Source organism: Monodon monoceros, unplaced genomic scaffold (assembly GCF_005190385.1).
Source record: "Monodon monoceros isolate NGI ecotype Baffin Bay Population unplaced genomic scaffold, NGI_Narwhal_1 Super_Scaffold_11, whole genome shotgun sequence".
Lineage (NCBI taxonomy): Eukaryota > Metazoa > Chordata > Mammalia > Artiodactyla > Monodontidae > Monodon > Monodon monoceros.
Genome location: NW_021703767.1, coordinates 67,840,088 through 67,865,622, shown reverse-complemented (window position 1 = coordinate 67,865,622; position 25,535 = coordinate 67,840,088). Strand labels below are relative to the sequence as shown.

At 39.3% G+C, this 25,535-nt stretch overlaps 3 protein-coding genes and 1 long non-coding RNA gene across 5 annotated transcripts in view; 2 read left to right on the top strand and 2 right to left on the bottom strand.

The window, feature by feature from the left end:
• KPNA1 (karyopherin subunit alpha 1) overlaps window positions 1–2,176 on the top strand; it is a 67,924-nt gene extending 65,748 nt beyond the window's left edge. Inside the window, exon 14 of one of the 2 annotated variants that reach the window (XM_029214011.1) lies at window positions 687–2,176. In XM_029214011.1, coding sequence (XP_029069844.1) covers window positions 687–874 — 188 coding nt within the window. In that variant the 3' untranslated portion in view covers window positions 875–2,176. The remainder of the gene's footprint in view (window positions 1–686) is intronic. The other variant, XM_029214010.1, reaches the window with a different exon arrangement.
• On the bottom strand, window positions 127–10,086 carry LOC114890496. The gene is made up of 2 exons (XR_003792297.1): window positions 9,983–10,086; window positions 127–2,248 (listed from the first exon to the last, which is right to left on the bottom strand). It is a non-coding gene; the product is annotated as an uncharacterized LOC114890496 (long non-coding RNA).
• A 162-nt stretch (window positions 10,087–10,248) lies between these two features.
• On the top strand, window positions 10,249–12,146 carry WDR5B (WD repeat domain 5B). Its single transcript, XM_029215553.1, has 2 exons — window positions 10,249–10,360; window positions 10,750–12,146. Exon 2 carries the CDS (start codon window positions 10,823–10,825, stop codon window positions 11,813–11,815), a length of 993 nt encoding a protein of 330 aa, XP_029071386.1. The 5' UTR covers window positions 10,249–10,360; window positions 10,750–10,822; the 3' UTR covers window positions 11,816–12,146.
• A 2,464-nt stretch (window positions 12,147–14,610) lies between these two features.
• FAM162A (family with sequence similarity 162 member A) overlaps window positions 14,611–25,535 on the bottom strand; it is a 38,010-nt gene continuing 27,085 nt past the window's right edge. Inside the window, exons 2-5 of the mRNA XM_029215247.1 lie at window positions 23,563–23,685; window positions 20,712–20,820; window positions 17,542–17,650; window positions 14,611–14,836 (exon numbers count right to left, since the gene is read on the bottom strand). Of these exons, the coding sequence (XP_029071080.1) occupies window positions 14,744–14,836; window positions 17,542–17,650; window positions 20,712–20,820; window positions 23,563–23,685 (434 nt within the window). The 3' untranslated portion in view covers window positions 14,611–14,743. The remainder of the gene's footprint in view (window positions 14,837–17,541; window positions 17,651–20,711; window positions 20,821–23,562; window positions 23,686–25,535) is intronic.

Genomic DNA, 25,535 nt, shown 5'->3' with positions numbered 1-25,535 from the left:
TCCTCTACCCAGATCTTTTGCCATAGGAGAGAACTTTTGTTAATTTTTGGATGTGTGTATATATATATATATATATATATATATATATTAATATGGATACATATATGAGTATGTATTTTTTTCTTCTGAGCAGTGTTAACATTTATTTCCAGTATCGCTGTAGCAGTTAGATTGCTTATGGCTATAGGTAAAAGAAAGCCTAGCTCAGATGTGCTTAAACTTAATAAAGGGAGGAGTATGTGTTGGCTAATTGTTCTGGTTAGACTTCTTAGTTTAAGCAATAGAAATTGATTCTGATTGATTTAAGGATATTACACATGTGTTGAAATGATATTGGATAGCTCAGGGCCTAGGTAGATAGAACCAGAGCAAAGAATAAATTAGGCCACAGACACAGTCCAATAGGAAAACTTCTGTTCCTGGCCTCGGGCACAGGATGCTGTGACTGTTATGGAAACTGCTGCTTCTGGGGACGGGCTGTTTCTTGCACACATGTTTAAGATGTCAGTTTGCAATAGTATTATTCAGATGTAATCCCAGCAATGTTTTCTATGTTGCTGCAAGATGCTTATGAGATATAGCGAATCTTCCTTTTATGTCAAGGAAAGAGACATGGCAAAATATAGTTTTATTAGAATTTCCAACAGATATACAACAGATTTTTTTTTTTTAATTCTTCATTCTAGGTCTGGATAAAATTGAATTCTTACAGAGTCATGAAAACCAAGAGATCTACCAGAAGGCCTTTGATCTCATTGAGCATTACTTCGGGACCGAGGATGAAGACAGCAGCATTGCACCCCAGGTTGACCTTAGCCAGCAGCAGTACATCTTCCAGCAGTGTGAGGCACCTATGGAAGGTTTCCAGCTTTGAAGCAATACTCTGCTTTCATGTCCCCGTGTCAGACCAGGCTACCCAGTCAAGTCCTCTTGTGGAGCCCACAGTCCTCATGGAGCTAACTTCTCAAATGTTTTCCATAATACTGTTTGCGCTCATTTGCTTGCCTTGCGCACCTGCTCTCTTACACACATCTGGAAAACCTCTGGCTCTCTGTGGTGGAATACCCTTCTAATAAAAGGGTAACCAGAACGGCCCGCTCTCTTATGGAAAACCCCTAGGCTGTGGAGATCCGCACTTACATATTATAGAGTCATGGGAATATACACATAATAATGTGGCTCCCTTTTTTTTTTTTTCTGGGGGAAAAAAGAGGACTCCTCATTCCCTTTAATGTGGGAAAAAATACATTAAAAGATGAGACTAAACCTTTATCTTGAATTTCACACAACTACTTGCAACAAGGGAGATGTTTAGACCTGTTGTGTACTTCAGAGTACTTTTCATGAGTTCTTCCACAGTGAACCCTTGGATTACCTGGTGGCTTTTTCTAGCCAAATTTGCATTAATCCTTACTGAGATTGGATGGTTTTCTTTCCTCTGTTGGCACCATTCTCCACAGATATTCAACCATCCGCTCCCTCACCTTCAGCCTTCAGTGAATGTGCTTTCTAGTTGTCAGGAATGCTGAAGAATTAACACTTTGACTCTTAAATGTGATACTGGTTTGAAGATTCCCTTAGAGCAAAAAGGAGAGGGGCACATATTAATTTGTATGGCTACTGCTTCTCTTTGGTCTTATGTGTCTTAGGATTTGGAAGTGGTTCAATTCTAATGCTGGTATGGAGATTTAGAATCCTTAGTGATCGAAACCGTATCCTGTAATTCAATAAACAAGTTAAAAACAAACAGAAAAAAAAAAGCCCTCTGATTTTCCCAAACTTAACCAGTGTGACTAGAGGCTGTGTTTATGCATTAAAACAAATGTTTCAGGCTTTGTGGTCCTGATCAAGGTCCTCATTAAATTGGAGTTCACCCTAGGTGCTTTTCCCCTCTGTGACTGGCAAGTAACACATGCTTTTAAAGGTTACTTAGGGAATTCTTTTTTTTTCCCTTAGTTGGGTGCAGCTGGATTCTAATGTATTCATGCTGCACATAAGTAGCATCTTTATCTTAAATAACCATCTTCTGGACATGACCTGTTTAACCCAAATAAGGGCAGTGATCTTTTTCTTATAACCTCATTGTTCCCTAATCATTTCATTTCATCTCCTACTAGTACTACCCAGTCAAGTCCCCTCCATAAAATAAAAACAGTTCTACCTTCTGGCTCATTTAATGATGACTGCAATCTCTACCTGCAAATGGCGCTTCCAGTACTGTCTTCAGTGATCCACATTTGTGCTCAGACTGGAATGAAAAAATAAGCTTAATTGCCAAGAGAACTGCAACTGAGTTCAATACGACTTCTTGGTGCTAGTTGGCCATCTTGACTCAATGTTGGGATATATTATCAGAGAAGATTTTTTGTTGATGTGCTGTTCAAAAATGAATTCTGAAGGAAAAGTTGCTCACTTTTTCAGAGAATATCCTTTTATTAAACCTCTTTAATTTTGTCCTCTTCTAGAATTCATTATAAGCCCAAAGCATAACTATTTGGAAGTTCCCCTGGCAAGCTGTTATGTCTCTGGTAAATCCTGCTGAACTTTAGGGACATTCAGAGCTTTCATACCTCATCATGTTATTTAAGCAGCCAACTTACGTGATCTGATTTAAACTTTAAAAAATCCACTTCATTCAAAGTAGAAAGATACAAAGACAGAGGACATTTATCAGCCAAGCGTGTGATGCATTTTTTGCATCTAGTCTGTAACTGTGTCTGTGCTCTGGATGGATACCGTCTGATGTCTGTCTGTTATTGATGGAGCAGCCACGCAAAACTAGTCAACTCCCATCTATAACTGTTACTTTTTCTAGTGCTGCTTTGTGCTGAAAGAACATTTTAGTTTACTGCACTTGACCTGTAAAAGACTTTGATTCTTTGTAATTTTAGGGACAAATTAGGTGGTTAATTTAAAGAAAAACTTTCAATGTTGCCTTTACATCACATTAAAATATAACTTCTTTCAGAAGGGTAATATAAACACTGATTCATAGTAAAAATTTTGTTTTTAGCTTTGACTTTTTCGTGGCTGAGTTTTTTAAAATTGTAAATTACTGGTAACACATTTCTCTAGGATGTTTTAAATCACGTACCTTCTATTGGATAATTTAAAAAATTTCAGCTCGTTTTGATAAACCAATTTGAATGGAAAAAATATAAGACAAAATTATTTCCCCAAGTTAGCAAGAAGAGCATACATTGGGAATTTTTGCTAGCAATTGCAGGTGTCTCAATGAATGAATTAAAACAAAGTCCATTTAACTAATGTGGTCTATTTTCTGTCTAAAACAAGAGGAATTTATCTTGCTCCTGTCCTAGAAGTTCATGAGCCATGAGATAACGAGCTAATTTTTTGCAATGAATTTTTTTTAATACAAAAGTTGGAATTGATTAAAAGTTAAATCCCAGCATAATTGTTGTAACTGATAAAGCAGCCTTTTTGGTAATAGGATGACATTTAGGAGGTAGCTGTTAAGTCCTATTTTTAGTTCTCTACCTGGCAGATTGTATCAATTTATTGTATAATCTTATCATTAAGATGTTACTTATTACAAAAGCATGCTAATTTCAACACAGGAAAACTCTTCTGTAGTTTAATATACTGATGGGGTGGGGGTGGGAAGTGGCTTGATTTTACTTTCCTCTCCTTTTCTTCCTCCTCCAAACTTTCAAAGTGTATTCTTTGAAATGAGAACTTTAGTGGGAAGAAAAAGCATTGATAACATTTGGGATGTAAAGGCACTTTGTATCTGAAGGACCAGGAGGTAGATAACGGCCAGATTGAGAGACACCAAAAAAGGTAAAGATGATAGATACGAAGAATGGTGAGAATTAGGAGACAGAGTTCTCCATGGAACACTTTTAATTCATGTTGTCACTAAGTAATTAGAACCCTTTTAAACTTAATTTATATCAGCTGTACTGTTTTCGAAAATTCTATTGCCCTAGGATCGTTCCTTCCATCTGCCAGATAAAGCTGAATGGGCTCTGGGTCATTTTTCATCGTTATTGTTACAGATATAAACTTTAACAGTTATCCCATAATAAATCTGAATTATTCCAGATTGTTGCTGACTTTGCATAAGGGAAAATATGTAGTATATTTTATTAATCAAACTTTGTCAACCATCCTTTGTTGTACATGGCCACCCACGGGCAACTATGAATTTACTTCTCTAGTGCTAAATAAATATTTCAGTTATTTAATACCCCAATTTGGGGTTGCATTATGAAAGAGTTTTCCTCAGGTTGAAGAATTTTTCTTTCTCGCTAATGAATTTTGTGAACATTTTTATATCAATAGGCAAGTCATTATAGCTGTTTAAGGGCTTGGGGCTTTTTATATATATTAGAAATTGTGATGTCTAAGGGTGATTTTCACTAAAGAAAAGGGATCCACTTTTAGAAAGAGGTATTATTTGCTTTTCATATTTATTTACTATGTTCTACCTCCTACATTCCAAAATTTGCTCATTTGCAGAGACAGGTATACATATATATGGAAGTCTCAAATCTGAATTTTTTGCCATCTGAAGTTAACAGAACCATTTTCTTCTGTTGTGAGGTGAGCAGAGTAAATATATATCTACCCCGCTGGGAGATATTCTTGGCTATCTTTTTCTATCATCAAAAGTTAAAGTTACATATATATCTTTAAGAAGCTAAAGTAATTGAAGGCAGATGTAGTACTACTAGTACAGTTAGTCTGCTCTAACTTGGAGAATATTCTATAACATGCTTTATTGTCAGAAAAGGACAGGTAGTAACAATGGGTACCAGAGCATCAGAAGAATGTGATAAAGTAAAATAAATATCATTATATGCTGATTCTAAAAATACCAGATTGCTACTGGACATAAAATTCATCTGGAAGTCTGGGGTAATAAGAAAGGATTAAGGGTAGATGAAGTTCCATTCTGTTTTCAGCTAGGGGTAGACAAGGAGGTCCCAGTCTGTTTTCCTGCAGGTCAGATAAAGGCAACTAGTCGTTATTTGAACCACTGTTGTGTTCCAGGTGCCTGGCTAAGTAAGGGCTTTGACTTTTTCTCATTTAATCCTTCAACTGCTCTTTGAGGTGGATAATTGTCATTATGTTATAGTGACAAAATCAACACTTAGGAGAATTTACTTTGCCTCAAGGTCACACCTTGGACACTGTCTAAAGGTGGGGAAAAGCCCTGCAGGTTGTGTGTCTTGAAGAAAGCAGCAGTCACCGTGAGGTGTTCTGTGCCAAGAATTCCCAGAACAAGACACAGCAACCATAGCGGGGCCAACTCGTTTTGTTGGGCCATTCTTTCTCGTTCTTCCTTATCAGTCCCCTTGAAATGACTAAATCAGGTATGAATTGCTTTTAGGTTACATAATCTGGAGTGTAGACCCTCTCAGTCCAAACATCTTTCCCCTTCTGTGGTGCTAAAATTCTGTATGACCTGACAAGTTAAAAATAATATATAAATGCTTGATTTTGAGTTTAGAAGCATAATGGCTAAACTCAGAAACATGTTTCCATTCAAGAAACTCAAATGTAGGAAGTACTGACACAGAGGGAAAGGCTTTGGAACAAAGAATGCTGCCATAGAAAGCAGTGCCATCCATGGATGTGAATTTAACACAGCTTCCTAAAGGAGTGTCAACACAAGGAGTGTCCAAAGTTTAAAAAAATGACCTTTTAATGTATGTTGTTGAGTATGTTCTGCTTACCTCGTCATTTTGACCACTCTATGTCCTTTTTCAAAGTGTTCTTACACTTTGATTTGGAATGGTTCTAATGATTCTTTGTACTTGAATGTGGTTGGTCAGGCCATGGATGAGTGCCTTGCACACAGTAGACATTCAATAAATATTAAATGACTGAAGGAATGTGCATCTATGTGATATTAGTAAAGGGTACTTGGTTACCAAAGAAAGCTCAAAGGAATTCCTTTATGCTGCTGTTTGAAACAAGGATTAGCAACTCTTTAGTGTCTCAAAATTTAAGTGTTTTATATGGAATATAAAACTCTTTAGTGTCAAAATTTAAGTGTTTTATATGTTTTATGTCTCCTTTCAGGAGACATAATTTGACCCGAAGTTTACAAAAGCAAACGCTGTCATAACACAGGTTTGTTGTATTAAAACAAACAAAAAAACCCCAAAAAACCCTATGCCTTCTGAGAAAAGTTAATGGGTATATTTTACAGGGTAACTAATATATAATCAACACCATGTTTATATATACACCAGAAATAGCTCATCAGTCTCTTCTGGCATACTCTAAGAAGAAAACATTTTTTTGCCAATTATATCCAACCAATGTGGAAGTGGTGGTTGCCTTATTAGGCTATTAAATAGAGATTTTTCATTTTTACACATTATATGTATTGCTGCATGAGAGTACTTTCTTTATACATTCTTCCAATTTAAGTGACAAATCAGTAGAAACAGAAAGATGTATTTATTCATTCTGTGATTGCTTCTCTACCATTTTTGACATTCCACTGACCAGGTATTTTTTCTGAAAACAAAAAATCTTAAAACAGTCTTAGTTCCTGCAGACTACACTGTCATCCATAGTACACAATTGTAGGGTTTACAAGTTTATTAAAGCTAGCTTAGATGACTGTTGCCCCTATTTCATTTGCCATTTTGAAAAAAAGTATTTTTTTAAAACATCTTTATTGGAGTATAATTGCCTTGCAATGGTGTGTTAGTTTCTGCTTTACAACGAAGTGAATCAGTTATACATATACATATGTTCCCGTATCTCTTCCCTCTTGCATCTCCCTCCCTTCCACCCTCCCTATCCCGCCCCTCTAGGTGGTCACAAAACACCGAGCTGATCTCCCTGTGCTATGCGGCTGCTTCCCACTAGCTAGCTATTTTACATTTGGTAGTGTATATATGTCCATGCCACTCTCTCACTTCGTCCCAGCTTACCCTTCCCCCTCCCCGTGTCCTCAAGTCCATTCTATAGTAGGTCTGTGTCTTTATTCCCGTCTTAACCCCTAGGTTCTTCATGACCTTTTTTTTTTAAAAAAAGTATTTTTCTAATTTTAAAATCAATAATGGTCATTTCTGTGATCTTGAATGTTTTTCCAAAGAATGAAATTACTCTCTAAATTCCTTTATCTATACCCACTTAACCTGAGGAAGCCAAAGGAGCCCAGCGGGTGTCCACAATATGGATCACTGCCCTATCTAAAACACTTGGCCCCAGCATTATTTATGGGTAAGGAGAAAATAGAAACCCAGAAGACCACAGTGGTGGGGAGAGATCTGCGAAGGCTGGAGTGCAAATTAGCATACAAAGAGTGTAGAATCTTCCAAGATTAACTTCTGACAATGAGGAGAGCCCTCTTGGGAAGTCCACACTTACTGTTCTGATTTGCTGGGGGCAGTCCCAGTTTTTAAATCAACACCTGTTAATTATTTTAGTGCCCCGTTTCACTTTAAAGAAGTCTCAGTTTAGATAAGTTGCATGGCCACCCCATATTTAGCCCAAAGAGACGCTTGTATATTTAAATTGCTAGTGGTCTTAGGCAACTGGGTATGTATAGAGTTCTATCATGCTTGATTTTTGAGGTCTGGATTTGGTAATCAGTTGCTACGAAAGTTGTTCCTTAGTATAGGAATCACTCCCAGGCCGTGTTTAAGGTCTGACACACATACCCACCCCCCACCCCCAATTTTTTTAGAATTAAAAAAAAAATGACCCATTTGTGGCAATATTTCTGCTTAGAATTGCAACTTTACTGGGTGGCAAGGAGAATAAACCTTTCAACCACAGATGAGACTTTCAGTTCTAAAACTTCTGTGGGAAATTTAAAGAAACTTTAATAGGAGAGAAACTTCCAAATCACCTATCTGGTGAAGATTAAAAGTAGCAAAAATAGAAATGATTAAAAACGGGACCGAGTAAGGAATTTTGCTTAAGAGCCCCAAATGCAAATCTCTAGTTATGGTTTCAGCCACTTTGGATTTACTTGTATCAGTATTCCCTATTCCTACACACTCCACAGTTGCTGATGCTCCCCTCTTCCCAAGGAAGTAAACTAATTCTTTGTCCTAATCCATACGGACTACAATATTAGGACTACATGTTAGTATTAGAACATGACTAATGAATAAAGATTTAACTAGTTATGTTCATAGCTTTTTCTTTACACGAGTTCCTGATGCTATTCATAAAAACACTGCAGACACCAAGAAATGAATTTTAATACTGAAATCTCTCACTCAAATTTCGGGAAAATCTGACGCAAAATCATTTCTGGATATTCCTGTCAACACATTCTTAATTGTGTGCCCCCTCTCTCCCTCATGCTTGTGGTATTTCTAGTGGGCTAAATATACTCCAGTACGAACACCCATCTTAGCCCTCAGACCATGTGTTTACCTTGTCTAATTGCCTTTCTTTACTCTGTGTTGGAAAAATACAGATTTACTTATATTCTTTGAAACAAAACCTATGTTCTGTGAAGTGCTTTTAAATTTATTTTTTAATGAGTTACTTAGAGTGTTTCTAAGCTTCCCAGTAAAAATCACTCTAACCCTGGCAAATGGGAGGAGGAAAGGAGAGGGAGGAGGTGGAGTTTAATCAGATTAAGATAATGTATAAAAATGGATGCTTCAAACCATTTTAAAGATGCTCTTCCCATTCTCAGCACCACATTGTGTTTATACTGTTAATTTGCACTAGCTAAGTCAATTCCTGTCTACATTCCAAACTAGAGTAGTAGGGTCTTTAAGGAATGAGGTTTTTACTAGTTTATTCTAGGTGATCTAATTATGCTGTTGTGCCTTATAAAAGCAAGACTTTAAATTATCCCCAGTATGTATAGGACAGGAGACCCTTTATTTCCAAATGCTTTAATTGGTGACTGACAGAAAACATCATGAGACACATTTGCCTCTTCACTTCAACTGGCTACCAGGAAAACCTTTCAAACAACACTAACAGCCTCTCTTGGGCACTCTTTATTGAGCAATTACGATCGACTCTCCCTATATGTGGGTTACACATCCTTACATTCAACCAACCACAGATCAAAAATCTTCCCCCCCAAATCCTGAAAGTTCCAAAAAGCAAAACTTGAATTTGCTTCATCCTGACAACTATGTACATAGCATTTGTATTAGGTATTGTAAGTAATCTAGAGATGATTTTAAAGTATAGGGAAGGATGTGAGTAGGTTATATGAAAATACTCCAGCATTTTATACAAAAGACTTGAGCGTCCAGTGGATTTTGGTATGATGTGTGGCGGGGCGGGGGGCAGGGTGTCGTGGAACCAATTCCCTGTAGATACCAAGGGACAGACTATACAGGATTGGAGAAAATAGGCTTCCATTTTTGGTAAACTTATTCTTGTTTAAAGAGTAATTTACACCTGAAAAGCATCTATCCTTCACCTACTTCACAGCCACTAATCATTTCTTAAAAGTAGGGAGGGCTGGCTAAAGCCTAGTTACGAGTAACCTTACACATTTCTTACCCCATTCCACCTTTTCCGTTCCAAACACCTATGCAGATCTGAACTTTCCTTGTCTTTGGAAAATTTAAACCATAAGGAAGTGCTAAGACAAACGTCTGCTCATTTCCCCCGGCACTACCATGTCGGGCTACCTGAGCACTGGCCTTTAAAGGCCCCTAACACATATTCTTTATCCTTCCCGAAACGTTTAGGGAACACTTTTTAAATCAGAAGTCTTACAATCTGGGCGTAAATTTAGCTACGTCCCCCTCGCCTACTTGCAGCCTTTCGTACCCCCCACCAGGCTCTACACCACAGCAGGTGGAGAACAGAATGAAAGCCACCTGTGCAGACGGAGCTTACGCAGAGTCATCGGCGCTGGGTGGGCCCCGGTCTGCTAAGAAACGCGCGGTCTGAGCGCCTTACATCCAAATGGGGGCTTAACCCTGCAGCTACGGGCATCGCAAAATTCAGTCCGTTCTCGTCACACGGTTTCCAAAAAGTAATGAATATTCTTCGAAATACTCACTGCTTCCCACGCTAGCCAGTGAGGTCTGGAAGAAGGCTTGTTCACTTTCCCTCTCGCCCAAGAACGCAGCAAACTGCTCGCGCCTGGAGGGCGAGGGTGCAGAATGCCGGAAGAAAACCTCAGGACTTTCTTTTGCGCAAGCGCAAGCGGGCTTCCCCCACAAGTCACCTCGGTTCGGAAGTGGTGGTGGAAGGGCACCCTCTGCGCATGCGCCCGGCTGTGCTGCCCTCGCGTTAGTTCGCTACGGAGCGGTGTGGAGAGTGAGACGCAGGCCTGGACCTCAGGGAACCGAGCCCACGCAGGTTTTCACTTAGCTTCTGAAATCTGTTTAAAGCGGTGATTCATTCATGCTCAAGTAGAGTACCTAAAGTCTGGCGGGTAGGGGTGCTCAGTAGTCTCAAACATTTCAGAGCTGGGGGGAGGAGCGGTGAGAAATACTTTCTGTAGATTCCCACCCCCCCTCGCCCCACCCCCCTCGCCCCACCCCTCCGCGTGCAGCTTTGGACCGCTTTATACATTCGCAGAATACCCAGCAGTAATACCTTACTTGCGGACAGCGCACAGGACCCTTTTAATAGTATTTCTCAAGTATTTGTTTACAGAGGAAGAAGCGAGGAAAAACTGAAGCGGTCCAAGCCGTGCTGTTGTATCAGTGTATATTGCAGTTTAAAAACGATCCAGAAATTGTCACTAAAAGACCGTTTTTTAGTTTGTTGATTTTTTGTTTTTTTGAGTCCGATGTTTTTTATCTTCATTTTACTGGACAGAAGGGCCAAAATACTGGCTGCCTGGTTCAGGACCGGACATCTAGCCAGCCTACAGACTTGGAGCTTCAGAGTCATGACTACAAAGGAGTCAGGAGGTGCCAAAGCAGAGTCGGCTCTCTCCTCATCAGCCAATCCGAGCAATTGTGTGTCTGAAAAACCAAACTATGCTCTGAAATTTACTCTGGTGGGACATACGGAAGCAGTATCATCAGTTAAGTTTAGTCCTAATGGAGAATGGCTGGCAAGTTCTTCTGCTGATAAAGTAATTATAATTTGGGGAGCCTATGATGGAAAAAATGAGAAAACACTTAAAGGACACAATCTGGAAATATCAGATGTTGCCTGGTCATCAGATTCCGGTCGTCTTGTTTCTGCCTCAGATGATAAAACTCTAAAGATTTGGGATGTGAGATCTGGAAAATGTTTGAAAACGCTTACGGGGCACAGTGATTATGTTTTTTGCTGTAATTTCAATCCACCATCTAACCTCATCATTTCAGGATCTTTTGATGAGAGCATGAAAATATGGGAGGAGAAAACAGGAAAGTGCCTTAAGACTTTGTCTGCTCATTCTGACCCAGTTTCTGCTGTTCATTTTAATTGTAGCGGGTCCTTGATAGTGTCAGGTAGCTATGATGGTGTCTGTCGAATCTGGGATGCTGCATCAGGTCAGTGTTTAAAAACACTTGTTGATGATGATAACCCTCCTGTCTCTTTTGTAAAATTTTCTCCAAATGGTAAATATATTCTCATTGCAACTTTGGACAATACTCTTAAACTATGGGATTATAGCAGAGGCAGATGCCTGAAGACATATACTGGTCACAAGAACGAGAAATACTGCATATTTGCCAGTTTTTCAGTTACTGGTGGAAAGTGGATTGTGTCTGGTTCAGAGGATAACCTGGTTTATATTTGGAACCTTCAGACTAAAGAGATTGTACAGAAATTACAAGGCCATACAGATGTCGTAATCTCAGCAGCTTGTCATCCTACAGAAAACATCATTGCATCAGCAGCATTAGGAAATGACAAAACAGTTAAATTGTGGATGAGTAATTACTAAACCCTTTAGAAATCAAGTAGTAGAGTCAGATTGGCCAAAAAAAAAAAAAAAAAAAGGTTAGGTATTTTAAAAGATGGTTTCCTCTCAATTCTGGCATGGTTTTGTATTTTTTAAAAAACATTGCCTTGAATTACAAGATTCTAAGACCTATAACCTCAATTTGCAAAGCAACACCGTTGGAAAAGCAAGTCTAGATCCCAGGGCTTCTGACTTTAATCTTAAGGTCTGTTATTAATCTCTTGTGTCTGTCCTTGAGCAGATTCTCATTCTGTTCCTCTCAGTGACTATTCTAGAGGATCACTGTATTTGACAAAAATTTAGAAGTAAGGCTCACAAGACAGGATGACTGATTAAATGAGGGGAGCAAGGGAGTCTGGAATAACTCCAAGGTATTTGGTTTGGGCGATCAGGTGAATTAAGAGAATAAGCCTAGGATGGTGGTGGATTGGAGATTTATGTCAGATGCCACTCATACACTTTAAGTGATAGCCTACACGATGGGACGTGAAATGGTCCATGGAATCAAGTTTGTAAATTGGGAAAAATAAGCAATGGTTGTGTTTGTTCTGAGGATCTAAAAGTTTTAAGTTTTTATCAAAATAAAAATTAAAAATAAACCAGAACAAAATTATAAAGGCATTTTACTGAAGGACCTCTCACTACCTCGTCAGACTGCCCTCTCCTGATTCTCAGGGCAAGCTCAATGTCTGAATGAGGCTGCTCTCTTTCATTAGGTCTGACCTAAACCTACCCATGCTACAGACTCAGTTCAGAAAATCACCACTTTGTGTAACCATCACTGGCTGCCTGCCTCCAGCCACAGCTGACAGCTGAATTCGGTTTTCTTGCTTCTTGCTATAGCTTCTGTTATAAAATTCAAAATATATCATTTACCAATTTGTGTTGTAATGGTTTCATGGGCCATGTGTCTGGTAAACTATGAGCTCTGCAGAGTCAAGTATGTTTTATTTATCTTTGTATTCTCACTTTTTGTATATAGGAGAGACTCAAGTAATGTTTGATGAATGACAATGAATTATACCACCATCACAACTTCATTCCTTGCGTGCTTTCAATAAGTTTCTGGAGTCAATTCCCTATACTATTATTTTTGTTGATTAAAAGTATCTAACCATAGCCTCACATGTTAACTTTATTCAAATAGGGCTTACAGGAAATATGAAGTGGAAAATGTTTTCTGCCCATTTTACCTATAGAGACATGATAAACATGAAAAAATAATCTAGGAATTAAGCAAAACATAGTACAATGATCACTTAATTGAAAGTGTGTATTATAGAATACAAAAGAAGAGTTTCGCCCTTGTTGCTTTTAATAGTGCTCGTGAAATATCTGCTTGACAAGTTGGAAGCGTATAAGATACTAGAGTTACTAGTTAATAAGTGAGGGTACTGGGAGAAGTGGGATTAGATAGGGGCAGGTCGTAAATACTGGTCATGAAATTTATATTTAACCCAAAAAGAGGTAGTCACTATAAGTTACTGAATATGAATTGACACAAAATGAGAAACGATTATATAAATTCTTGCTGCATGGTAGCATTTTTGAGCTTTGACTTAATCATACATTTTATTACAATATATCTCCAAGATACAACACTTTAAAATGCTTCTTTAGAAGTTAAAAATGGTATTGTTCTATGAAGAAAGATGATACACTTTTAAAAAGAAGTACATTAGATTTTACCCATATTTAAAACCCATATTTAGATAAGACGTTAACATAAATGTTCCAAAATAATCAAGAAAAACTAATCTGCTAAAATGTATACAAAGCAATGCTTTTTGATGATAAATTTGCACGTGATAAAAATCAAAGAGCTTGATATCTAAAATGAAGCTAAGGTTAAAGTACTGTAAAGTATATAGACAGACACAATTAACATCATCAGATAGATTATGAAGCTGTAGAGTGGTGCATTACATTTTACTGAGTATTTTATTAAACCAAATTCCCAAACAGCTGCATATATTACTTTTTAATCTGCTATAACCCTCTGAAGAGAACCAGCAGGTTGGGGTGTTTATGCGGACCTGCCATCCGTTAATACTATTGAAGCACATAAGAATAAATGAAATACTTAAGTAGAAACCAGCATCCATACCTAAATGTGAGACAACCTGGCACCCTCGTCGAACTGTAAGTAAGACACATACCAGATGCAAATGCTTATTTTTTAACACTAATAAGAAAATGCATTTGATAGATATTCATAACTGAGAAATTTAGTGTAAAGGCAGAAGAAAAAGGACCGGTTGGGAATTGTAAGCCATGGAGCAGAAGAGGTGACTGTGCTGGCCCCAAGCGACTCCACAGTGCTGGGATTTCAAAATCCTCAGAAACTTGTGGCCAGACCTCCATCATCACCTTGCCGGGACTTTTTCAAAGACTTCTCCTAAAAGCCTCTGTCTTCCAGCACGCCTGACAAAGGCATAGTGTGGTCTGGCTGCTTCCCAGGGCTCTCGAGAAACACCAGGGTATTTGGGGAGGTTTGCTCTCCAACGTGCACCTGGGCAGTGTGCTCAGCTGGCCCTCCTTATTATCTCTTCAGAAATGAGGACACTGAAGAGAGAGAAATGCAGAACTAGAAACCATTTGGCTTCTGGGGAGATGTCACTTTGGTAATGGGAATTAAAGTAAGGTACAGGACCTGACTCTCTAAAGAAGAGTTAATATTAAAGTTCAAGTAAGTTGTCTCACTTTTCATTCTTTCATTTTCTCAAAAAAGCTGAGGCTGCATTTAACCTGGATCAAAGCCGTAAAATATAGACAAGTCATTTCTTTAAGAAAATTTATTTGTAGCTCTAGAGCAGAATTAGGGAACTCATACCACATTCATTTTAATAAGGCCTGTTACTGCAACATTGTTTCTAGATTTTCAAAATCCAGCCAACATGGATATCTCCGCTACTCTGTTTTGGCCTTCACAGCAGCTTCTTCTCTCAGACGAGCTTTCTTTTCTAGGTTCAGGCTTGTTAAAGACTCGTGTCTTTTGGCACCCTAAAGTGAAACCAATTTGAACAAGTGATTATTTATGCTGGTCTGGGGAGGATGTCACTGCATTGACGCCAGCAGGCTGACACGGGAAGTACAGGCATGGAAGGGTTGGCTGCTTGTGCTCCGGGCACAGCAGCCCCTCCACGTGCCTTCTGCCTCCTCTGATCCTTCCTAGAACAGCAGCTCACCCATTCAAGCACCAGAGAGAAATGCCACACCTCTACCTTCTCCTTTCTGGCCTCCTTTCTTCAAATCTTCCAGCCTCTCTTCTCCCTTTATAATGTATTCCCTTGTCTTTCTCTTTTCCTCTCTTTAGTATTAAATACCTTCTTGTTTCCATTTCTATCCCTTTTTTCCCTCCTCTCACTTTTCTTTGTTGCTACCATTTCTCCTTCCCCAACTCATTTGTATATTTTCACACCCTTCTAGTTCCTTACTCCTCTTGTACCAAAAACATTCAGCTTTGGGAATCCCAGACTTCACCAAATACTACCACTGATGACTCCCAGCAGTGTCTACCCTGCTTTTCCGTCCTTTGAGAGCAAACAGGAGTGGAGGAGAAACAACCATCCTCTTCCCTTATTTCCCTCCCTGTGACTTGTTACATCTCTTTGAAGCTTACATAAACAGACCAGTCTCAAATTTTTTATACCATATGAGTGAAGACAGCACCCTATAAGGTGGTATTTTCTTCTATCTGTGTGATTTCACATGTAAAGAATTAAGTATGGGGAGGGGAGGAGAATCGGACTGGTAAGTTGATGGAGAGGACAAAACACAATGGCTAATTTCTGTCTTCTAAATCACATTAAGTTCAAAAGTTCTTCATTCCAATAACATTTACCAATTAGAAACGGATAGTTCCATAAAAGAGAAAAAATTTTATGGTATAGAACAGGAGAGGAACTCTTTAAAGTATACAGCGTATACCCTTGGATGAGGCTAGGGAAGACCTCAGAAGTGATTTGTTTCTGGAGTATTTAAACTCAGCTAGTAGGACTTCCCTGGGGGCACAGTGGTTAAGAATCCGCCTGCCAATGCAGGGGACACGGGTTCGAGCCCTGGTCCGGGAAGATCCCACATGCCACGGAGCAACTAAGCCCATGTGCCACAACTACTGAGTCTGTGCTCTAGAGCCCACGAGCCACAACTACTGAAGCCCGTACACCTAGAGCCCATGATCCGCAACAAGAGAAGCCACCGCAATGAGAAGCCCACACACCACATGAAGAGTAGGCCCCACTCGCCGCAACTAGAGAAAGCCCGTGCACAGCAACGAAGACCCAATGCAGCCAAAAACAAATAAATTTATTAAAAAATAAATAAACTCAGTATAATCAAGTAGACAAAAGCAATGCAGATTTCTCAGAATTCTAGAAAGCCCTATGTCCCGTCTACATGCTTCTGCAGGTTCAGTCTGAGAGCTAAGCATGAAAAGTCAAAGAGGGAGACAGAAAAAATACTGAAGTGGGGCAGGAACAGAGTAGTCAAGAGAAATTCACCCAGGCCTCCACACTTGCCCTTCGTGCTCCCATAACATCAGCCTAAATGGTCAGTATCTTCTATTCCAAGACTCTAAAGAGAGCCAGAAGTTCATTTCTTTTACTCTGGACTCACTGGGGATAAGGATGTCAGTTACCACTGGGTTTGCAGAAGAACCCTTTAAATATCTGACAATAGATATGAGACATCTCTTTCCACATGGAAGCTGTGATATATAGAATTATGCATGGTGTTAAAGTAACGCCTTGGCCAGTACTGCTGCATATAAAAATAAATATTTTAATCACAAGACAGTATATATGCAGTTTGGTACCTGGCAAACTTGGCTCCACTTTTTTGTCTTGCCACTTATTAGCTATGTGACATTGGGAAAATTATTTAACATCTTTAAGCTTCAGGTTCCTCTTTTACAAAACATGGATAATAAGAGAACCTACCTCTTAGGTTCTTAGAATTATTGTGGTCATTAAATAAGTTTAACAATACCTGTTACATAATGAGCAATCAATAACTGGGAGCACTTTTACCATCACCTCAATTAGACAGGTCTAGGTTCAAACTGTGGCTCTGCCATTAGGGAGATGTGTGTGAACTTGGGTAAGTTACTAAAGGTTTCTAAGCTATGTTTCCTCATCTATAAATGAGGTCCTAATCAAATTATCTATCTTGCAGTGGTGTTGTGAGGTTTAAATAAGATAACCGCAAGGTACTTGGAAGACAGTAACATAGATGTTAACAATGAGTGGATTTCTGGACCTGAATTCCTATGTACCACTTAGGAGCTTAGATGTATGGCCCAGTTTGAACATCAAGTAAAGAACAGTGATAAGAACACTCACCAAGAGCAGAGTGAGGATCAATAAAAAAATGAGAGTGCTTTACAGACATGCAAGGAGCTATTAGTAAGTATGCCAGTGTCATACTACTTGTTTTACATTACTTATGACATCTGTGATAACTAAACACTTTTTTTTACTTAACCAAAACTAATTTAGTCCTTCACCTTGCCAAAGTTAGGATTTGCTATTTATCTCCAGGCATCATATCTCAGGTTTGTTCCTACTATGTTTTATTTTGTTTCTTATCATTTCTCATGTAGGAAGTAGCCTCCCCATCACAGAAAATAAATACAAGGGCCAACCCCTGACTTCCGCTAGGTTTTTTTGTGGAAAATACACAAAGATAGACGGGAAGTCCACTCTCACCTTCTTGCCCTCAATAACCATGAAGATGCATCCTGCCACTGTCAAGGCAATCATTACATAGCTGATCTTCACCCGGACCTTGTTCTTTGCAGCATCGAGCATCTCAAACCTAGTAATACAATGGGATCGTGAGAGAAAGTTAAAATTTCCCTTTCTGAAGTTGTCAGAAGGATATAAATCTGTGTCTCACAAATCAGGAGTAGAGTAGTGCCTATACATATAAAAAAGGAGATGGGGCCTAGAGATCATACAGGACTTTGGGGAGGATGGAGCATTTTCACAATTCACTTTGTATATGAAACACAATAACGGGGTGTAGATGAAGATAGAAGGATGTATTATAGAACTCACATCCTCCCATAGAGACATCAAAAATACATCTACATTTGGAATAATTCTCACAGAACACCCACCGAACACTGGCAGAAGATCTCATACAACTAAAGCTGCAAGAAAGATCACCAAATAACTGGGTAGGACAAAAGAAAGAAAAAAAAAAAGGGAATTGGGACAGGACCTGCACCCTCGGGAGGGAGCCGTGAAAGCGGAAAAGGTCCCTCACACTGGGAGGCCCCTTAGCTGACTGGTAGGTCCACTGGGACACCCAGTAAGCCTCAGAGGAGAGTGAAGCAGCCGGCTTACAGTAGGCAGGACAGAGAGAGACCAGCACAGGTGGCCCTGGCCACCTTGCTGCACTTCCCAGCCCAAGACGCGCGCCTCTTGGTGTGTGTGCAGCAGCTCAGGGTTGAAACTTGGGCTTCAGCAGACAAACCCGGGGAGAAGACTCAGTTTGTGTGGAGGCAGCCCGAAGGGCCTCAGGTGTAGTCCAGGCTGCAACTGGAAGTGTGTGGAGGACACAGCCCACGCCCATCACCGGAGCCCCACTGTCAGCACGCTAAGGTAGGGGCAGGGACTTGCCACAGCAGCCTCATTCTTGGTGAGCTCACAGTGGGTGTGGCTCAGCCGCTATGAGTTCTGGGAGTGTGCAAGTGCTGGGTGGTTGCCCGCATACAGAGGTAGGGCTGAAATCTGAGGCGATTCCCTGCGGGTGTGCAACTTCGGCGAATTTATGCCTGTGGCAGCGCCTGGGGATAATCTGAGCTGATTACTGGCTCTCCTGTAGCTGAAACGGGTCCTGTGCCAGGAGCAACAGGCTTCGTGGGTGCGCACACACAGAAGCGGGGCTGAAATCAGAGCCAATACCGGTGTCTCCACAGCAGAGGCAGGGCTGAGGGCCACGCCAACAACAGTGTACTTGTGAGCCTGCACAGTGGGTGGCAGGCGACGTCACAGAGCACATGTCTGGGTAGTCAGCTCCTGGTAGGCAGCTCCTTTCCCAGCCGGAGCACTCCACTCCTGCCTACCTCACATCATAGCTTAGAACCGGATCTGGGGGCTTCTCTTCCAACAGCTGGGGAACAGACCCTGCCCATGACAGGGCTGTGACAACAACAGAGCAAAGAGAAGGTCCCACTCAACACAAGATCCAGTGCAGACTCTGCTTACCACAACAAAAATCACACCACTATGAAGGAGATAACAGCCAACACACATTGAGGAAAGATGTGGCAGACATCCATACCAAAAACAGCCCTCACACCAAAAATACTGGACTCACACAGGCTACACAGGGTCATTCCCACATAAAAATAGCCCTTCAAGACCACAGTAGATAACTGTTTCCCTTAAATTCATAGAGTCAGAGAAATATAAGTAAAATGAAAAAACATAGGAACCATTCCCAATTAAAAGATCAAGAGAAATCTCCTGAAAGAACAAACAAGTTGGTTTGTTTCTCTAGACTGAAGAAACAGACCTCTCCAGTCTAACAACCCGAGTTCAAAAGTGAGGTAATAAAAATGCTGGAGGAATTAAGAAAGGCAGTCACTAGAAATGCAGATCACTGTAACAAGGACTTAGAAACTATAAAGAGGAGCCAATCAAAATTAGACAACTCAACTGCTGAGGTGAAACCAGGCTAAAGTCAATAAAGAGCAAACTAAATAATGCAGAAGAACGAATAAGTGATCTGGAAGATAAAATAATGGAGATCACCCAAACAGAACAGCAGACAGAAAGACAAATGAAAGTAGCAGGACTTCCCCGGTGGCACAGTGGTTAAGAATCCACCTGCCAATGCAGGGGACATGGGTTCGAGCCCTGGTCCAGGAAGATCTCACATGCCACGGAGCAGCTAAGCCTATGTGCCACAACTACTGAGCCTGCGCTCTAGAGCCCACGAGCCACAACTACTGAGCCCGCATACCACAACTACTGAAGCCCATGTGCCTAGAGCCTGTGCTCCGCAACAAGAGAAGCCACTGCAATGAGAAACCCGTGCACTGCAATGAAGAGTAGCCCCTGCTCGCCACAACTAGAGAAAGCCCACACACAGCAACGAAGACCCAACGCAGCCAAAAATAAATTAATTAATTAATTAAAAAAATTTAATATCAGTTTATGATAAAAACTCTCCAGAAACTGGGCATAAAGGGAACATACCTCAAAATAATAAAGGCAATATATGAAAAACCCACAGCTAACATCATACTCAACAGTGAAAAGCTGAAAACATTCCCTCTAAGGTCAGGAACAAGATAAGAATGCCTACTCTTGCCACTTTTATTCAACATAGTTTTAGAAGTCCTAGCCAAAGCAATGAGAGAAGAAAAAGAAATAAGAGGAATCCAAATTGGAAAGGAAGAAGTAAAACTGTCACTGTTTGCAGATGACATGATAACTATACATAGAAAATCCTAAAGATGCCACCAGAAAACTACTAGAGCTCATCAGTGAACTCAGTAAAGTTGCAGGATACAAAATTAATATGCAGAAATCGGTTGCATTTCTATACACTAACAATGAAATGTAAGAAAGAAAAACTAATTTAGTCACTTTCTGTAGCTAGGAGAGGATATCAAATCAGCTGACTTCAGAGTATCTAACAGCTCTTCACTAGGCACTACATAAGGTATCAATGATAACACACAGATTTCCCAGCACTGTTATTATTCCAGGTACTTGCCAAAGAGGAAACATTTAGAGAAGTGGAAACTGTTTTAAAATTTGGTTGAAAGGTTTTAAGTAGTCAGACTCAGAGGAACTGCTTTTCCCTTAAAATAGACTACTGAAAAATAAAAGCTGCTTACAACCCTAAATTCAGCACTCACGAGACAGTCTCTGGGATTTCATCTTCCTTTTTGAAGCGACCTGACCATATTAGGATCTTCTTCTCCCAATCCGTAGGCTTATGCAATGGCACTCTGTGGCTGTAAATGTCTATGAGGAAAACAAGAGAAGATATCTTACTTATATGAGACTGACTCTCAAATTTAGCAACATTAAAATGCTTTTTGTGCTTTTAGCTATTCGCTAAACAGAATCATTGAGAAATCTCAAGCTAATTAGAGCTTTGTTTGGATGGAATTTCTTAGGTTGTTCATTTCTTAAATGAGATTCAAAAATTCTGTGAGGACTGAAGTAAAATAAAAGCATTATTTCCCAATATAAGCCATAGCCATTGAAAGCTGAAAGAACACCATGAACAAAGTTATAAAGGTGAGAAGGATGAACTAAAAAGAGAACAGTGAGGAGCCTGTTTGACTTCAGTAGAATTAAAAAAAAAGTTTGTAGGTAAAATCAGATTATAAAAGAACTTGAATGGCAGGCTAAGCTTTTTAGACCTGATTCAAGAACTACTGTACACTTTGAAGCAAGGAAGAAGTTAACATTTTAGAAAATTTAATCTGCATAATGGATGGAAAGCAAAAGGATAGGACAGAGTGGGTAACAAGTCCAAACAGAAGATTATAATACAAGGTATTACAATACAAGGGTGAGGTGATATAGTCAGAACTAGAGTTATAACAGCAGGAAGAGAGACAACAAAGTCAATATGATGATGACTGAAAGAATCTGGAGATGAAGACAAAGAAGGATTCATGAAGAACCTCAAACTTGGATGAGTAAGACAATAACAGTATTGTTAACCAAAATAAGGAGATTGTGAAAAGAACCAGTCAGGAGAGGAAAAAGCATGAATGCCATTTTAGATCTACTGACTTAAATTCATGCCATCTGAGTAGGTTTCATTAATAAGTTGGGAGTGGAGATAACCACTAGTGCAAAGGGAGAACCAGTGAGGATGATAGAGAAACATAGAAGACCAGGGGCTGAGCCTTGGGGCATGACCCAGAAAGGAGACAGGGGAAAGAGGCAGCAGAGGAAAACAGAGCAGCCAAAGGTGAAAATGAACAAGAAAGGTAGAACCATAGACTATAAGAGAGCCTTTCAAAGGAAGGGGAAGTCACTGAAGGCAAGGAGCAGAAAAATCTAGGGAATCGCAGAATGTCAGGGTTAGAAAGGACCTTGGAGATAATCTCATCCAACTTCCATATAATGCCTACATCTCTCTTGCAGACAGACCATCTCCTTGACTACATACACATCACCTTTGCTTAAGCTGCACCTTTCACTTAACCAGAAGGCAACAGCAAAAGGAACAGGAAGGTCACTTGGAAAAAAATCCATAAAGAACCAAAGTCAAGAAAAGAGGTTTAGAAGTACAGAAATAGAACTGCTGTGATTTTTATCTTTTAACAATTCCAGTGCTTGGCACAACTTTCTCTAGAGTTTTTTAAATTTTTTTTCCATTTTATGTACTATATACTCATTAAAGACAATTCAGAAAGTATAGATGTGAAAAAAGAAAAATTTAAAAACCACCCCTAATTCTCCTGTCATAGCATGATCACTATATTTTTATTTTGGTGTGTTTCCTAAGTCTTATCCCCATACATATGTATATATACGTAATTTCTATATGTACCATGCTTGTGCTTACGCACAATATAAAATTTTGTATCCTGCTTTGTTCATTAACATGATGACAAACACTTTCCATGCCAGTATGCAGTATTTATAAGCCCTATTTCCAACAGCTGCACAACCTCATCAAGTAGATCTAACATATATAATTAATCATTCCCAGATTACTTAACATTTAGACTAATTTCTCATTTTCCATATATATATATATAAATAGGAACATCTTTACATTCAAAGCTTTTTCCACATACAGGGATTATTCCTTAGGATAGATTTCCAGAAGTGAAATACCAAGTCAAAGGGTATAAACATTCTGAAGCTCTTGATAAATATTCTTTGAGAATAATTCCTTTCCACTCACCAATACCTGCCTAGCCCTAGTGCACTGCCATGAAGAAGGAACAAGCAAATAGTTCCTGGGACCCTACAGTTTATATATTATGCTCCTTCTTCCACAGTGGTGACAATGACAGGGTTTGGAGTTAGGGATAGGACTAAACATGGCTAAAGTCAATGTACAAGCCAGTGTGTAGCCCTAATTATATTTTACCCAAAACATCATTTTTTGATTTGGTTCATCTTTGAGGTTCCTTAAAAGATGATTTCTAGACCACTATTTACTTTGGTGCATCTATAGTCCTATAAAAAGCTCCAGTCAAATCCCTGAGGCAAGAGATGAAAATGACAAACGAGAAAAATGAAGAAATCACTGCCACATGTAAGCACAGCTAATATAAGCACAATTTGGGAGGCCTGAACTACATGATAGGGTATGATATAGGGACCCCTGTGACCACCTCTCTTTTAGGTTCTTTTTTTTCTTTTCTTTAATAAATTTATTTATTTATTTTTGGCTGGGTTGGGTCTTCATTTCTGTGAGAGGGCTTTCTGTAGTTGTGGCGAGCAGGGGCTACTCTTCGTTGCGGTGCACGGGCTTCTTATTGCGGTGGGTTCTCTTGTTGTGGAGCACAGGCTCTAGGCACGCGGACTTCAGCAGTTGTGGCGCACGGGCTTAGTTGCTCTGCAGCATGTGGGATCTTCCCAGACCAAGGCTCGAACCCGTGTCCCCTGCATTGGCAGGTGGATTCTTAACCACTGTGCCACGAGTGAAGCCCCTAGGTTCTTTTCATTCCAAGTTATTCTAGTCTTTGGGAGCTGCCTAGTCCATAACTGGAAAGACTAATAAAAACTTACGGGTTGGAGGCTTTGGACTTTCCTGGGGTTTGTTGCAAAATCCATTTATTCTCTTCAAATCAGAGTTTCTGGTAAGCCTTAAAGATGAGAAAGCATCTCTTTCACAGAACCTAAAATAACTTCCTAGAAAAGAGAGAAAAATGTTTCAGAGAAAGGAAATCGATGTCTCAAAATGAGAAATACCTGCAAGATACAATTTCATTTATAAAGATTAACTCACTTAAAAATGAATATCCTACTCTATATGTAAGATACATGTACTATATTTAAGGTGCTATGCTTAGTGCTATCTTAAAATATGCATGTTTTGCTGACTAGGAAATTACGAATTTACAACATAAACACTTTATCAGCTGTAAGTTTTATAAAAGCACTTCTCACGTGTCTTATCATAACAATAATGATTCTGGTGGGAATATTATGGATTATGACCCTTGGCCATTGAGGTAAAGATCAGCAACCTCCCAGAAGTGCTAAAACAAGATGCCAAGTTGCCAATACTGTTCTGATAAACTCTGGGTAGGGGGCTGCAATGGCCAGCAAGGGGCTCTTTAGAAAGCCTTGTTCCTTCCAAGACATAATTCTCCAATTAGAAATCAACTTTAGATACAGTCACAATTTATGTATAATGTAAAAACTATATATATATTTATATACATACAAATGTATAAAACTATGTTATCATATACAGTATATGTATGCAGTTAATTTTTAAAGTCTAAACTCTAAGCACCTATAGAGAATGGTATTACAAATCACTATGTATTCACCACCCAGTTTCAGCAATTATCAATACATGGCCAATATTGTGTCCTCTGAATCCCACCCACTCCCTCCCACCAACCGGATTATTTTAAAGCAAATCCCCAACAACCTATTAGTTCATCGATAAACACTTCAGTACTTATCTCAAAACAATAATAACTTCAAAATCATATCCAGAATACCATTAACATAACTAAAAAATATTCCTTTGATATCAGCACATTATGATCAAATGACATTATGATTCAATTTCTCCAACAGACTCACAATTTTTTTTACAGTGGATTTATTCTAAATAGGTGCACACACTGAATACGGTTGATGCATGCTGTATAGGTCTCTCCCTCCTTTTTTTCCTGTCATTTATTTGTTGAAGAAACTAGATCATTAGTTCGAATTTCCCTCGCTTTAGGTTTTGCTGATTGCCTCCCCATGGTGTTATTTAACATATTCTTCTAATTCCCCTATTTCTTGTAAACAGATTTTTGAGGTTTCATCAGATTCAGGTTAGAATTTTTAGCAAGAAAATGTCATAGGCGGTACTGTGTACACCCTACCGTATGACATCCTAAGGTATACATCGATTTTGTCTTTTTGTGATATTAAGATTGAGCAGTAGATACTATCAGTGTGACTCATCCTTATAAAGTTCTCCATCACCTTTCATCTAATGTTTTATGCAGACATTGGTGACTATTTCATTAGGGGTTGCAAGATGGTAGTATTTTTTTCTGTTTTACTTATTTGGTTTTCCTGAGGTAAAAGTCATATAAGAAATGTAGAATAAATCCTTGGGTCTTTCCCTTTATTTGCCAGTTTTCAAATTAATGAATTGGTTTCCTTGCAACCTCCACAGGTAACCTTTCGTTTATAAGTAACATAAGGAACTCTTGCATTTAACACATGTGATGTGCTCCAGTCCATTCCAGTTATTTTTCTTTTTAATGCCCAGATGTTCCTATCTTTAGTCACTGGGGACCTTTCTAATTGGCTCCTGGGTCCTTTCAACATGCGCCCAGTAATCATTTAGAGCTGCCTTACTTTCTAACATGTTCTGTACTGATTTTAAATGCTTCCTGCCCCAGATTTGGAATCAGACATTCCTCCAAAGTGCTCTGGTTCCTTTAAGTAGAAAATGTTCTTAGAGATGCCTGAGGGAGGTTCATTGTTACTGAGTTTGTCACTGTTTCCAGACCTTTTCAGTGAAC